The sequence below is a fragment of the Myxine glutinosa genome, chromosome 7, assembly GCF_964187855.1.
Source record: "Myxine glutinosa chromosome 7, kmMyxGlut1.1, whole genome shotgun sequence".
Taxonomy (NCBI): domain Eukaryota; kingdom Metazoa; phylum Chordata; class Myxini; order Myxiniformes; family Myxinidae; genus Myxine; species Myxine glutinosa.
This window is the reverse complement of record NC_136267.1, coordinates 96,229,839-96,246,070: the sequence shown is the minus strand read 5'-3', so window position 1 is coordinate 96,246,070 and position 16,232 is coordinate 96,229,839. Positions and strand designations below refer to the sequence as shown.

The window sequence follows — 16,232 nt, the reverse complement described above, 5'->3', positions numbered from 1 at the left end:
AAGATTCCATGAATTGATAGAAGGATTCCATGAATTGATAGGATTCCATGAATTGATAGGATTCCATGAATTGATACAAGGATTCCATGAATTGATAGAAGGATTCCATGAATGGATAGGATTCCATGAATTGATACAAGGATTCCATGAATTGATAGAAGGATTCCATGAATTGATAGGATTCCATGAATTGATAGAAGGATTCCATGAATTGATAGGATTCCATGAATTGATAGAAGGATTCCATGAATTGATAGAAGGATTCCATGAATTGATAGAAGGATTCCATGAATTGACAGAAGGATTCCATGAAGTGATAGAAGGATTCCATGAATTGATAGGATTCCATGAATTGATAGAAGGATTACATGAATTGATAGAAGGATTCCATGAAGTGATAGAAGGATTCCATGAAGTGATAGAAGGATTCCATGAATTGATAGAAGATTCCATGAATTGATAGAAGATTCCATGAATTGATAGAAGGATTCCATGAATTGATACAAGGATTCCATAAAGTGACAGAAGAATTCCATGAAGTGATGGAAGGATTCCATGAGGTGATAGAAGGATTCCATGAATTGATAGAAGGAATCCATGAATTGACTGAATGATTCCATTAATTGATAGAATGATTCCATGAATTGGAAGAAGGATTCCATGAATTGATAGAATGATTCCATGAATTGATTGAAGGATTCCATGAATTGATTGAAGGATTCCATGAATTGATAGAAGGATTCCATGAATTGATAGAAGGATTCCATGAATTGGTAGAAGGATTCCATGAATTGATAGAATGATTCCATGAATTGATAGAAGGATTCCATGAATTGATAGAAGGATCCCATGAATTGATAGAAGGATTCCATGAATTGATAGAAGGATTCCATGAATTGATAGAAGGATTCCATGAATTGATAGGATTCCATGAATTGATAGGATTCCATGAATTGATAGAAGGATTCCATGAATTGATAGGATTCCATGAATTGATAGGATTCCATGAATTGATAGGATTCCATGAATTGATAGAAGGATTCCATGAATTGATAGGATTCCATGAATTGATAGAAGGATTCCATGAATTGATAGGATTCCATGAATTGATAGAAGGATTCCATGAATTGATAGGATTCCATGAATTGATAGGATTCCATGAATTGACAAAAGGATTCCATGAATTGATAGGATTCCATGAATTGATAGAAGGATTCCATGAATTGATAGGATTCCATGAATTGATAGGATTCCATGAATTGATAGAAGGATTCCATGAATTGATAGGATTCCATGAATTGATAGAAGGATTCCATGAATTGATAGGATTCCATGAATTGATAGAAGGATTCCATGAATTGATAGGATTCCATGAATTGATAGGATTCCATGAATTGACAAAAGGATTCCATGAATTGATAGGATTCCATGAATTGATAGAAGGATTCCATGAATTGATAGGATTCCATGAATTGATAGGATTCCATGAATTGATAGAAGGATTCCATGAATTAATAGGATTCCATGAATTGAAAGAAGATTCAATGAATTGATATAAGGATTCCATGAATTGCTAAAAGGTTTCAATGAATTGATAGAAGATTCCATGATTGATAGAAGGATTCCATGAATTGATAGAAGGATTACATGAATTGATAGAAGAATTCCATGAATTGATAGAAGAATTCCATGAATTGATAAAAGGATTCCATGAATTGATAGAAGGAATCCATGAATTGATGGAAGGATTCCATGAATTGATGGAAGGATTCCATGAATTGATAGAAAGATTCCATGAATTGATAGAAGGATTCCATGAATTGATAGAAGGATTCCATGAATTGATAGAAGGATTCCATGAATTGATAGGATTCCATGAATTGATAGAATGATTCCATGAATTGATAGAAGGATTCCATGATTTGATAGAAGATTCCATGAATTGATAGGATTCCATGAATTGATCGAAGCTTCCATGAATTGGTAGAAGATTCCATGAATGGAAAGAAGGATTCCATGAATTGATAGAAGGATTCCATGAATTGATAGAAGGATTCCATGAATTGATAGAAGGATTCCATGAATTGATAGAAGGATTCCATGAATTGATAGAAGATTCCATGAATTGATAGAAGATTCCTTGAATTGATAGAAGGATTCCATGAATTGGGAGAAGATTCCATGAATTGATAGAAGGATTCCATGAATTGATATAAGGATTCCATGAATTGATATAAGGATTCCATGAATTGATATAAGGATTCCATGAATTGATAGAAGGATTCCATGAATTGATAGAAGGATTCCATGAATTGATAGAAGGATTCCATGAATTGATAGAAGGATTCCATGAATTGATAGAATGATTCCAGGAATTGATAGAAGGATTCCATGAATTGAGAGAAGGATTCCATGAATTGATAGAAGGATTCCATTAATTGATAGAATGATTCCATGAATTGATGGAAGGATTCCATGAATTGATGGAAGGATTCCATGAATTGATAGAATGATTCCATGAATTGATTGAAGGATTCCATGAATTGATAGAATGATTCCATGAATTGATTGAAGGATTCCATGAATTGATTGAAGGATTCCATGAATTGATTGAAGGATTCCATGAATTGATAGAAGGATTCCATGAATTGATAGAAGGATTCCATGAAGTGATAGAAGGATTCCATGAAGTGATAGAAGGATTCCATGAATTGATAGAAGATTCCATGAATTGATAGAAGATTCCATGAATTGATAGGATTCCATGAATTGATAGAAGATTCCATGAATTGATAGAAGATTCCATGAATTGAGAGAAGATTCCATGAATTGATAGAAGCATTCCATGAATTGATACAAGGATTCCATGAATTGATAGAAGGATTCCATGAATTGATAGGATTCCATGAATTGATAGGATTCCATGAATTGATAAAAGGATTCCATGAATTGATAGAAGGATTCCATGAATTGATAGAAGGATTCCATGAATTGATAGAAGGATTCCATGAATTGATAGGATTCCATGAATTGATAGAATGATTCCATGAATTGATAGAAGGATTCCATGATTTGATAGAATATTCCATGAATTGATAGGATTCCATGAATTGATCGAAGATTCCATGAATTGGTAGAAGATTCCATGATTGGATAGAAGGATTCCATGAATTGATAGGATTCCATGAATTGATAGAAGGATTCCATGAATTGATAGAAGATTCCATGAATTGATAGAAGATTCCTTGAATTGATAGAAGGATTCCATGAATTGGGAGAAGATTCCATGAATTGATAGAAGGATTCCATGAATTGATAGAAGGATTCCATGAATTGATATAAGGATTCCATGAATTGATAGAAGGATTCCCTGAATTGATAGAAGGATTCCATGAATTGATAGAAGGATTCCATGAATTGATAGAATGATTCCATGAATTGATAGAAGGATTCCATGAATTGAGAGAAGGATTCCATGAATTGATAGAAGGATTCCATTAATTGATAGAATGATTCCATGAATTGATGGAAGCATTCCATGAATTGATGGAAGGATTCCATGAATTGATAGAATGATTCCATGAATTGATTGAAGGATTCCATGAATTGATAGAATGATTCCATGAATTGATTGAAGGAAACCATGAATTGATTGAAGGATTCCATGAATTGATTGAAGGATTCCATGAATTGATAGAAGGATTCCATGAATTGATAGAAGGATTCCATGAAGTGATAGAAGGATTCCATGAATTGATAGAAGATTCCATGAATTGATAGAAGATTCCATGAATTGATAGGATTCCATGAATTGATTGAAGGATTCCATGAATTGATTGAAGGATTCCATGAATTGATAGAAGGATTCCATGAATTGATAGAAGGATTCCATGAAGTGATAGGATTCCATGAATTGATAGAAGATCCCATGAATTGATAGAAGATTCCATGAATTGATAGGATTCCATGAATTGATAGAAGATTCCATGAATTGAGAGAAGATTCCATGAATTGATAGAAGCATTCCATGAATTGATACAAGGATTCCATGAATTGATAGAAGGATCCCATGAATTGATAGGATTCCATGAATTGATAGTATTCCATGAATTGATAAAAGGATTCCATGAATTGATAGAAGGATTCCATGAATTGATAGGATTCTATGAATTGATAGAAGGATTCCATGAATTTATAGGATTCCATGAATTGATAGGATTCCATGAATTGATAGGATTCCATGAATTTATAGAAGATTACATGAATTGATAGAAGAATTCCATGAATTGATAGAAGAATTCCATGAATTGATACAAGGATTCCATGAATTGATAGGATTCCATGAATTGATAGGATTCCATGAATTGATAGGATTCCATATATTGATAGGATTCCATGAATTGATAGAAGGATTCCATGAATTGATAAAAGGATTCCATGAATTGATAGGATTCCATGAATTGATAGAAGGATTCCATGAATTGATAGGATTCCATGAATTGATAGAAGGATTCCATGAATTGATAGGATTCCATGAATTGATAGAAGGATTCCATGAATTGATAGAAGGATTCCATGAATTGATAGGATTCCATGAATTGATCGAAGGTTCCACCAAAGAGACTTACCATTAACTACTTTGTTGAAATTGGCATTCTTGGTCAATAACCTCTGTGGTGGTTCTGTGGAAGGCTCACAATTGATTAGCATCAAATGTTCAGCCCAGACTTGTTTTTATAAAATCTGGTGTGCATGGATGCAGGGTGTGGGCGTTAGGGGTCGACTTGGTGAGATCATTTTCATTTACACTATAAACAAGGAGTACAACTTGGATGGTACAGAATACTGTACATGTACGATGATCGATATCAATTCACCCCTCCCATTGGCAGCAATGGCAGCACATACCTACAGATAGACGTCATTTGCTGTGCTGGCGCTTGTGACATGTTGCAACGTGCATGGTGCACGTCGGCCAGCAGGGGGTTGAAATGGAGGAGACGACGCAGGTGAGGTGGAGGTCAACGTGAATAGGTGGTCTATCGATCAAATGGCACGCACCCGCACAGCTCACCTGCAACATCAGTCGTGAGTCGCAAGGAGGCGTTTCAACACTGCACAAGACCATTCACCGCAAGCCTTTTGAGCAGATCCTCACAAAGGTTCCACCAGTACATGAGTCATCACCAAAACACCCTTCAATTAACCCCTCCGAGCATGGCTGGCATGAACCAAGGGCTACACGAGGAGGACTCACAGGAATGGAAGAGCAGAAGCACAGTATACTCCAAAGATCCGTGGGTCCAGCGACTTCCACTACAAATGTGGTCCATTTTAAACAGTTAACGCAGGCAGGTTGGTGGTCTTTCTGTCTTCTACCGACTCCTTTCCGGCCTGCCCCCCCCCCCCCAGCCCTGTCTGTGCTCTGTCCCCCAAATATTCCTACAGGTCGCACAAGATCTGCCTGCAACCCTCTTCTGGTTAAACTGCCAAAATCAAGACTCTCTACTCACCTTCATCCTTTCATTCCCCTTTTCTCCCGCCTCTGGAACAAACTCCCTCACTCTCTTCAATCCCACTCCTCCCTCCAGGTCTTTAAAACAGCTGTTCTCCATCATCTCTTATCTTTCCCCATCCAAAACCTTGATCTTTTCTACCCCCGTTAATTCACCCCAGATCCACTTTTTTGAAATACCAACTTCTTTCCTGGAAGTCCTTGCAGTGTCCATGTGTCCCTCATGAGGAGCATCCCTCTCTAGATGAAGAACCTAGACAAATCAATCAATGATGGGTTTTTCACACCAGCTGGAATCTAATCCCCGGCCCTTTTAAATTTTGATGGTTCATCAAATGCAATCGTGATAACAACAAGATGGGCCACAAAGGTCTAGTCATAGTGATGATAGAGCCAAAGGGAAAGGAAAAGATAAACATTTGCACACTCGTCCTTCTCAGTGCATAACTGACTAGACCATTGTGGCTGGTCCTTCAAGTGGCTACCCGGTGCTGCGTTTTAGGTCCCTGACACTGTTGGGTACACAAGCTGGAAATTGAGAGAGGCGGCGGACCTCAGTGGGTGTCAATTTATCATGGGCAATAAAAAAAATCAGGTGACCAATGTGGAAGTTTAATGAATCCCACAGTTGCTTCACTAACTGCCAGATAGGTACCCACATTTTAACTGGGCAGCATGTCCAGTCCTTCCCAATTATCTACCTTTGCACCTCATGTCTTGATTTTTTTTGATAGCATAATGAAAGAATGATGCACTGTGCGTTTCAGGGAATAATATATTGTTATGTTTGTGGGAGTAGTGATATGTAGAGTCAGGTAGATTCGTATAGGTAGGTGCTCCGGATGTCGGGTAAGAACCATCACCTGTAATAAGTTCTGTTTCGCCGAATGTCGGAGTAAGGTGTATCTTCGTCCCCGTCACGAGGGGCGGGGCATGTTAACTAGCTTAGGGGATAAGGATAAATTATCCCTTGTATGTCTTACCCTATGTGATTTATGCTTTGGCTCTTTTGGCACTGCACCGTAGACACTAGTGAGAAATGCCATTAATTGCACTAAATAATAACCATAAAACCAACCGGAAGCCAGTTCTGAGCACAGCCATTTGGGACGCCCCAGATACATCGCCACCAAAGACAGGCAGGCCGAAAACACGCCCCGGAGACTTGTGATTGGCCGGGGTGGAGCAAGAAGCGACTCGCCATTGGGCGGGAGTCGACCAACGGGAAGGCCAGGGTCGGAGGGGACTCGTGATTTGCCAGGGCGGAGCAAGAAGCTACTCGCTGATTGGTGGAAGGAAGGCCGAGGAGAAAGCCGAGCGTCGATTGGCAGGGACCACCGAGGACGTCAGAGGCGAGCAAGAAGCAGTGCGCTGATTGGTGAAGAAGCGCTGATGACGTCAGGACCCGACGTTAAAAGAACTCGAGGACGGACATTTTCTCTCTTGCTCGCTGACCCTGGACTCTTGCTTTTTGCCCTTCACGCCTTCATTTTGCCTTTCCTCGCCTCTTGCATCTTCCTCTTGTCCCTCGACATTCCTGCCTCTCGCTCACCCCTGGCCTTCGACACTTGCTGAAAACCATCCTTTGGCGTGCGAGGAGAACGGAGACCTGACTTTGTGCACGCGCGCCAAATGACGAGCGGTTTCCCACCAACGCTGGAACCGCATCTTGACTGCGCACTGGGGCCTGGACGATTGCTGACGAGGCAGCGAGTTTAGCTAAGTGCCACGATAACCCACACATATTTTATTTTATCCAGTTTATATTCCCTGTGTCTGTGTTTCCAAGTCTGGTGAGGGAGCGCTCCATTTAGGAATTTAGTTAGCGTCGCGTTTTCTTTGTCCCGGCATTCCGTTTTAATAAATCCTTTCATTATTTTCTGTACATTTGTAAATCCGTTTCCGTTTGAGTTATTTATGCAGGGTGAACACTGAACTATAACACTACGTGGAACGGACGGTGCCCGTGATCCGCTGAAGCCACCGACATGTATGGCGCCCCCTATCGTATGCACCCAGAAAAATGAATGCCCCCATAGCCTTTGTGGGTAGGTGTAAGTTTTCCAAGATAAATTTTGCCATTATTTTCATCGCAAGAACGTACTAAAAATATTGAATCCATGATTATCAATGTTACACACATGACTAATACTGTAATGTACACTGTACTTGCACAAAATACAAGGCAAAACATGGCTATCAAGGTCGAGTTTTCCAAGATTCATTCACTGAGACTGCCATGAGAACAAGGGCATCTTTAGCTAATGGGGTGGCATCATCTGTTGCACCATTTCCAACATCTACATAGCCATGATATTTGCCTTCAGCAAATTCCACATGCTTGTGAATAGACATCTCGTCCAACATCAAGGCGATGATAGTCTCCTTTCCAGTTTCTCTGTTTCTGGTCACTTTTCCTGCTAGTGAGGAGAATGCCTGTTTCGTGAAACCTGGATCACCATCAATCCTACTGTACCATCTCCGAAGTTGGCGTGGGTGGGGTATGCTCAAGTCAAAAGTTTTTCTGACATATTCATAAGCCTTTGCCGAGTAGAATTGTAGTGTGAGTGCAAAGGACTTCAGCTCCTCAGGATAAGCAGATGATCCCTTTCCCTTTTTGCATTCAACGATTCTTGTCATCAAATCTTTAGGTATGCCATCAATGGTGCCATCAAGCAAGTCCGCGCAATTGGTGGAAATCAGGTTTTCATTCCGTAGCTCATTGATGACACCTCTCAGGGTCTCTACCTTCCGCTTAAAACGGCGTGTTCGTTGATGCACTACTTTCATTTTCTTTTGACATATTTCCAGTCTCTCTATGGACTTATCTAACTTGTGCTTCAATTTCCTCGGAGAGTCCATTGTAGCATAATTGTGCTCAGCCAGCGGGTCAACAGGGGCATTTTGCTGTGGCAATGGGCAAGAATGAAGATCTGGTTCCCTTAAAGGTGGTGTAGAAATGCGGACTGCTGGGCATTTCCGGTTGTTCACTTTCTGAAACAAAAAACAAAAAACAAAATTTCAAAGGGTAATTCCATGCAAACAGTGATGTACATTGCAGAAGCTAATAATTAAAATTGCTGTAATCACTATAGGAACTAGTAAATTTCATAAATTAGTATTTTAATCACAAAGTACCAGAAGGTCTTACATTGGTTGCCCATTTGTGTGCACACAAACAAAATCAGAATTTCTGCCAGTGTGCATTAGCAGGTAACATAAATGTTCCCAAAATGTGATCTCTTTCAATACATTAGTTGTCTAAGAGACTAAGACAATCAAATAGACAATGTCATCAGATATAAAGATAAATTCTTTAAAACTATTTTATTGCAGCCGTCTAATGACAGGTGCCTCTTTTGGTGAAAATTGTCATCCCTTAAACAATGGCTTTATTCCAAAGTGTTACTAAAATTCATTATGAAATTTAATTTTGTTTTACACCTCACCAATTGCATCAATTATTTCTGATGTGAAGGATTGTCTTAGTACCTCAAAACCTGATCAAGACACACAATATCAAAGATGGAATCACATGTGACATATATACTGTACATGTCACAATGTACTCTACCTGTATTTCTTAGTCTAAGTTTGATATAATTATTAATAATAGAACAGTGTACACTCAGAGCAACTTGGATTTAAATGTACAGATGTGAATACAACATACCTTTTGGAGATGACGAGGGAGGTCAAATATTGTTGGCACAGCAGAATCACGGAGCTTTACACGCAGTCCAAACGTGTGGAAGCTTTGTGCTGTGAAGTGCTTGGAGCATAGCACAGACCTGGCTGTTGGCATCCATCTGTCCCTCCGCATGTTTATCAGCCATTGCCTCAACCGATCTGGGTTGCATCGTGGAAACCTGAAAAAAAAAGTGATTACATGTAAGTGACAAAAGGGTGACAAGGGAAAAAAATGGAAAAAATTGGCGTTTCCTTACCTGTGAAATGTCAACCCTTTCTCGCGATTTTCACGAACATCTCGATTCGTGCAGTTGATTGCAGAACAGGATGGCATTCTGTTTTACTCTAGTATCATGTCACCGAAGTGAAACAACTAAGAACAAATGTGCAATTATGAAAGAAATCTCTATATAAATCTTGCAAGATGTGTACGTCGTTCAATCACAGCGATACAAAAGCAATACGCTTTTTGCGTGACTAAATCCCATAATGCATTGCGATCCCGTGGCTTCATGTAAAACTCACTGCCTATGGGCCTTTTGTGTGTGTGTTCGCAGACTGTCCGTTCCACGTAGTGTTATAGTTCAGTGAGGGTGAAGACGTCGGCGAGACCCGTCCAGGTAAGTCGGTACTCTTCTTCCTCCTCATAGTCAGGTTCACTATGTCAATAAATTATATTTCGTTCAAAATCATGGTAGATTAGCAAACCTATACATTTTTGGAAAGGTTATAGCATAAGGAAACTAAAAATCAATGTTTACATTTGGAGAGATACCTGTATGGCGGCCATTTTGGATTTTCAAAATGGCCACTGTAAAATACATATTTTGTTCTATTTCTGCCTCTAATTACCCTAAAAACTTTTTAAAATATACTAAACCTATATTTTCAGGGACAAGGAATCCAATGAAAGTATCAAATTAGTGCTATGGGGAATGGTAAGACACGAATCAAAGGTTTTGAATTGCAAAATACTGTCTTTATATTCGCGATAAGTTGCATAATCAAATACATGTTATCATTTTGTACAGGCAGTTAATAACATCAAAATGTGTCACAATAATTCATATCACCAAACATACACAGGCAGTCAGCAAAATCATATATACACATGCAGTCAGTATAACTTCACATCTACACGGGCAGTCAATGACAAAATATACACAGGCAGTCAATGGCATCAAACATACACGATTACAGAATATGCCATTTAGAGTTCGTCATCACTGTCCTGTGTGTCGTATCCGACAATATAGTCCGCATCGTTTTCACAGTCCGTTCCACACAAGCAAAGGTCGGTCAAATTGATTGGCAAATCGAATTGGTCGAATGGTCGATCGAATCGAATTCGATGAATCGAATCGAATCAAATCGATCGAATTGGTCGAATGGTCGAATGGTCGATCGAAGCGATTGGTCGAATGGTCGAATTGAATTGGTCGATTGGTCGAATTGGTCGGAATTGGCAAATGTAAACATTGATTTTCAGATTTTCCATGTAATAACGTTTCCAAAAATGTATAGGTTTGCTAATCTACCATGATTTTGAACGAAAAAACATAGTGAACCTCACTATCACGTATAATCCGCCACATAGTTGGATTCAAAACGCCTCCATTAACGCTCGTTTGCCTTCTGTGGTTCTCTCAGTGTTAATTGAGGGAACCACATGACAATATTTTCCCAATGTCAATTTTGTACAATTTTAGAACCAAAGGCCAGACATCAGGGTAATGCATTATGCCTCTAACTTTAAAGCTTTGATTTTCTGAAAGCATTTATTAGAGATGGAGATTAAATGGTACAGGAATTCTAAAGCAGGATGGACGACTACAAAGAGACCTTTTGGGTTTGTAAACAGCAACACAACCTTCAATGATCAGCATAACATTCATATTCACAGCTTCCAAGAGGACAGTCTTGGCAGAATAATGAAATTAACATTCCTCCGTAAATACACTTATTGTATCCTGCATAGGGCTAAGGGCGCTTGATATCAAGTTAAATTGTACTTCCTTTATGCTCCTCTCCCTGGCAAAGCTAGAATGTCCCAATGCAGTATTCTGGACCAGTCCTATTGATAATCTTCATCAACAATCTCTCTGACTCTGGACAATCCTCTTTATTACTGATGACTCCACTCTCTGCCGTGACATCCCTCATCCTTCAGACTTTCCTCTCTAAAGACCTTGAAAAAAAATCACAAGCTGGCCAAATACATGGAATACGTTTTTCAATCCTCCCACTATCTCTCCGAAAGAAAAGTCTGGAAAACCCTCCATCTACCTACTTAACATTCCTCTTCAAGAAGTTCAGTCATTCAAACTTTTGGGTCTCACTATCAGCCATGATCTTTCATGGGCAACCCACATTAAAAAAGCTGGCCTCCAAGCCAGCCGCCGACTGGGCATCATGCAAAGTCCTTCCTTGGCACACCTGAACACCTATCCTCCTACAAGGCCTTCATCCGCAGCTTGATGGAGTACTGCTCTACCCTCTGGGCTGGCTCCCCTGCCTCAGACCTTGATTAGCCCAATGCCATGAAAACCAAGGCCTTCAAGGTCATTGTAATCTCCCGCGATGAAGTCGAGTCTATGGGTCTATCGCTTTCACATCACAGACATGTCGGTTGTCTCTCTGTCTTCTATCGCCACCTTTCTGGTCTTGCACCCTCTACTCTTTCAGTGTATTATCCACCCTCTCCCTCCCCCAAGGTTTTTGCAGAACACAAGGTTTGCTAATAACCTCCATCTGGGGAATCTCCAAAAATCCAGGATCACTGCTTACCTCCAACTATTCATTCCTCTTTTCTCCCACATGTGGAACCAACTTCCACATTCTCTGCAATCTCATTCTTCCCTTCAGGTTTTCAAGACAGCTGTTCACCATACTCTCAGATCATCCCCCATCTAAAATCATGATCTTTTCCACCACTGTTGACCCTCCCCAAGCCGTCCTCTTTCCAGCTTTTCTGTTTTCCTTCCTGAGAGATTGCTTCTGTATCCATCTTGTCCACTCCCTGTCCTCATTCTTTTTGTTCAAAGTATCTCTCCATTTTGTCTTTCAACTCTGCTGTTCTGCGTTTCCCCCACTCCTTCTGCTATTCATTTTGTTATTTTGCATCCTGAACCATTCTATGCCCTCGGTCCTCCATGAGCCTCGACTCTGTATATAAAAAACAATTAATTAATTAGGGGGAGGGGAGAGAAACTCGTGAAAACAGCAATGTTAACGAGAAATTAATTTGCACAATTCTCACTCGAAAGTTTCTCATAATGCACTGGCTTGGCGGAATTCCGTTACATTTCAAAATGTCTACTCGTTCACCACAGTATCGATCATGGAGAGATGTCAAAATGTTATATCAGAGTTATGCAAGGATATACAAGGAACTAACACAGGAGGCCATTTGGCCCATCATGCTTGCACCATATCAACACCACCTTCACTTAATATTATCCGTTTATAGACTGGGCTGGCAGGGTAACCTAGAGGTATTCATATTTGCCTCTAAGCTGTCTAGCCTGTGATCAAATCTCGACCCAACTACAAACTGTCACCTTGGTGTTTCATAGGCAGGGTGAGGCCTCGATGTGTGTGTGTCCCTCACAAAGATGTTAAACTGGGCATTAAAAAAAAAATTGTTGTATCCGGATCCAAATCTTCACCAAAATCAAATTATTTCTTCCTTGTTGCACACATAACCTGTCCACCAAGTTTCGTCCAAATCCGTCCACAACTTTTTGAAATATCGTGCTCACAGACAGACAATCAGACAGGGGTGAAAACATAACTTTCAGTGGCGGAAGTAATTACTGTGCTAACCTCGAAGGGCCACTGTATCAGGACAACTGCACTCGCAGAAAAATAGTTTCTGCAAATACCCAGGCTTGTGTTGTACATGAAATAATAACAGCTTTATATACACTCAATTTCACTGGGGTGAAATCAGATGAGTTACCCGTCATTCCTGCCCATAGCCATTATATGTCTGTCTCCCACTATTTTGTCCCTTAACTACTGTTGGTGTTTCCCCTCTTTCTCTACTGTTCCTTTTGTTATGTTGCTTCCTGATCCATTCAGTGTTCTAGCTTTCATCCTTGATTTTGGATGAAAAAAAATAAATCCTAAATTGGATTTTTCATTTAAAAAAAAAATGGGCGGGGGGGGGGGGAGGCGGGGGAGGGAGGAGGCGGGGGAGGGAGGAGGAAAGGGATGGGTGATTAAGAGGGTTGTAAGATGTGGAATGACCACTGACAGCACATTCACCTTTTAACGAGACCATAAAAATTTAAGCAACTGTGTTCAAACAGAAGAATAGGCATTCAAGGTCATTTCATGAAATACATTCAGCATCGAAAGAGTAGGAAAGGACAACGGGCAGGTAAAGACACCCAAGCTTCCAGATGACTGTTTGAATGAAGAAGAGTTGAAGGAGTACCAGCGGATAAGTTATGTTGGTGGAAGAAAAATGTAACCACTAACCCAGCTATTGATGGTACAGGTATCTTAACACACATATATATATATATATATATATATATATATATATATATATGTATATATATATATATATATATATATATATATATATATATAGATATATATATATATATATATATATACATATATATATTGTTGCGGATATGAGATTGGCCTCCATCCATATCCGCTTGTAAATATTCCCCTATTTCCCCAATACTTCCCAACTATCCCCAATCCCCCATTCCCTAGTCCCATTTTCTGTAAACAACACTCTGTAGCCCCGACCTTCCCCTATTTCCCCCATTAAATGTCGCATCCAGGTCCACCGCATCTCACGTAGACAACTATAGGACATCTTGCTAGTTATTCTTAGTCTATGTCAGTTAAGGACTCGTTTCCATTAATTCTGACTCTTCGTTGCACCAGAATGTGATTGTATGGCACCGTTAGAAAGTTTAGGACCTCCCAATACCTCCCCGCAGCTCTTCCTCATGGTACAACAACAACAACAACAACAGCGGCGGCGGCGCGGGCAGTGTGCGTCCTCACTCCGGCTTGGTTAGCCGCCATTGAACATGTGCTCCGACGGGGTTACCACGCAGGGGCTCGCTGTCAGCTCCTCGTCAAGGGCGGAGCCCGGTAACCCCCCGCACCCAATAGAAGCGGCGGACCGATTCCATCTGGGGCGGAGCCAACGAGCCGAGGGCGTGTCACTCCCCGCTGAGCATGCGCAGGAAGAGGGAGGTGACGTCAGATGCGCCCTCAGCTTGGAGAGAGAAGACGCCACCTCCGAGCGCGGAAATACCTCCCCGCATCTCTGGACCGGACCGTGTTGATTCTGCCCCTGAGCCAAGGTGCACCTTGTGCTATCGACTGCCTGTCCTTCCTTGCCATCAATCCCCGTGTAAGTCAGTCTTGTCCCGTTTATCTGTGGTCTGTCGGGGATAGATAAGACTGTGTTTAAGTGCCCATCTTTTCTGTGCTTTACCTCTTACCGTGTAATCTACCCCTTTTCTGCATCACCAATTATATCCTCCTCCGGAGGTCTTGAGAACTGTACCCCTTGTGTCGTTGCATTTATCCCAGCCGTTGTGTCCTTTCCTTCATTGATTTAGCATAGCGCGATTTGGCCAACGTTCGAGTGGAATCGGGCGGGATAGGGTTCTAATCGGGGAGTAACTGTTCGGACGCGGTAATACCAAACCGCTCGGTAAACTAACATCTAAAACCGTGTCCGTAACAATATATATATATATATATGTTAAGATAACTGTAGCATCAATACACACACACACACACACACACACACACACACACACACACACACACACACACACACACACACACACACACACACACACACACACACACACACACACACACACACACACACACACACACACACACAACATGGCCAAAAGTATGCGGACATCCCTTCTAATTAGTGGATTCGGCTGTTTCAGCCACACCCATTGCTGACAGGTATATATAATCAAGCACACAGCCATGCAATCTCCATAGACAAACATTGGCAATAGAATGGCCCGTACTGAAGAGCTCAGTGACTTTAAACGTGGCACCGTCATCGGATGCCACCTTTCAAACAAGTCAGTTAGTCAAATTTCTACCCTGCTAGAGCTGCACTGGTCAACTGTATGTGCTGCTATTGTGAAGTGGAAATGTCGAGGAGCAACAACAGCTGAGCCGTGAAGAGGTAGGCCACACAGGCTTACAGAACGGGACCGCCAAGTACTGAAGCACGTAGCGCGTAAAAATTAAAAATAAAAAAAAACGCCTGTTCTCGGTTGCAACACTCACTACCGAGTTCCAAACTACCTCTGGAAGCAGCGTCGGCACAACTGTTCATCGGGAGCTTCATAAAATGGGCTTCCATGGCCGAGCAGCCGTACACAAGCGGAAGATCACCATGCGCAACGCCAAGCATCGGCTGGAGTGGTGTAAAGCTCACCACCATTGGACTCTGGAGCCGTGGAAATGCGTTCTCTGGAGTGATGAATCACGCTTCACCATCTGGAAGTCCGATGGATGGATCTGGGTTTGGTGGATACCAGGGGAACGCTACCTGCCCGAATGCATAGTGACAACTGTGAAGTTTGGTGGAGGAGGAATAATGGTCTGGGGCTGTTTTTCATGGTCTGAACTCGGCCACTTAGTTCCAGTGAAGGGAAATCTTAATGCTACAACATACAATGACATTCTAGATGATTGTGTGCTTCCAACTTTGTGGCAACAGTTTGGGGATGGCCCTTTCCTGTTTCAGCATGACAACGCCCCCGTGCACAAAGTGAAGTCCATACAGAAATGGTTTGTCGAGATTGGTGTGGAAGAACTTGACTGGCCTGCACAGAGCCCTGACCTCAACCCCATCAAACACCTTTGAGATGAGTTGGAACGCCGATTGCGAGCCAGGCCTAATCACCCAACATCAGTGCTCGACCTTACCAATGTTCTTGTGGCTGAATGGAAGCAATTCCCCGCAGCAATGTTCCAACATCTAGTGGAAAGCCTTCCCAGAAGAGTG

At 41.1% G+C, this 16,232-nt stretch overlaps 1 protein-coding gene across 1 annotated transcript in view; it reads right to left on the bottom strand.

The window, feature by feature from the left end:
• Nucleotides 1-6,113: 6,113 nt before the first annotated feature.
• Nucleotides 6,114-16,232, bottom strand: part of SNAP47 (synaptosome associated protein 47) — a 28,481-nt gene continuing 18,362 nt past the window's right edge. Inside the window, exons 5-6 of the mRNA XM_078782026.1 lie at nt 9,189-9,384; nt 6,114-8,509 (exon numbers count right to left, since the gene is read on the bottom strand). Of these exons, the coding sequence (XP_078638152.1) occupies nt 7,715-8,509; nt 9,189-9,384 (991 nt within the window). The 3' untranslated portion in view covers nt 6,114-7,714. The remainder of the gene's footprint in view (nt 8,510-9,188; nt 9,385-16,232) is intronic.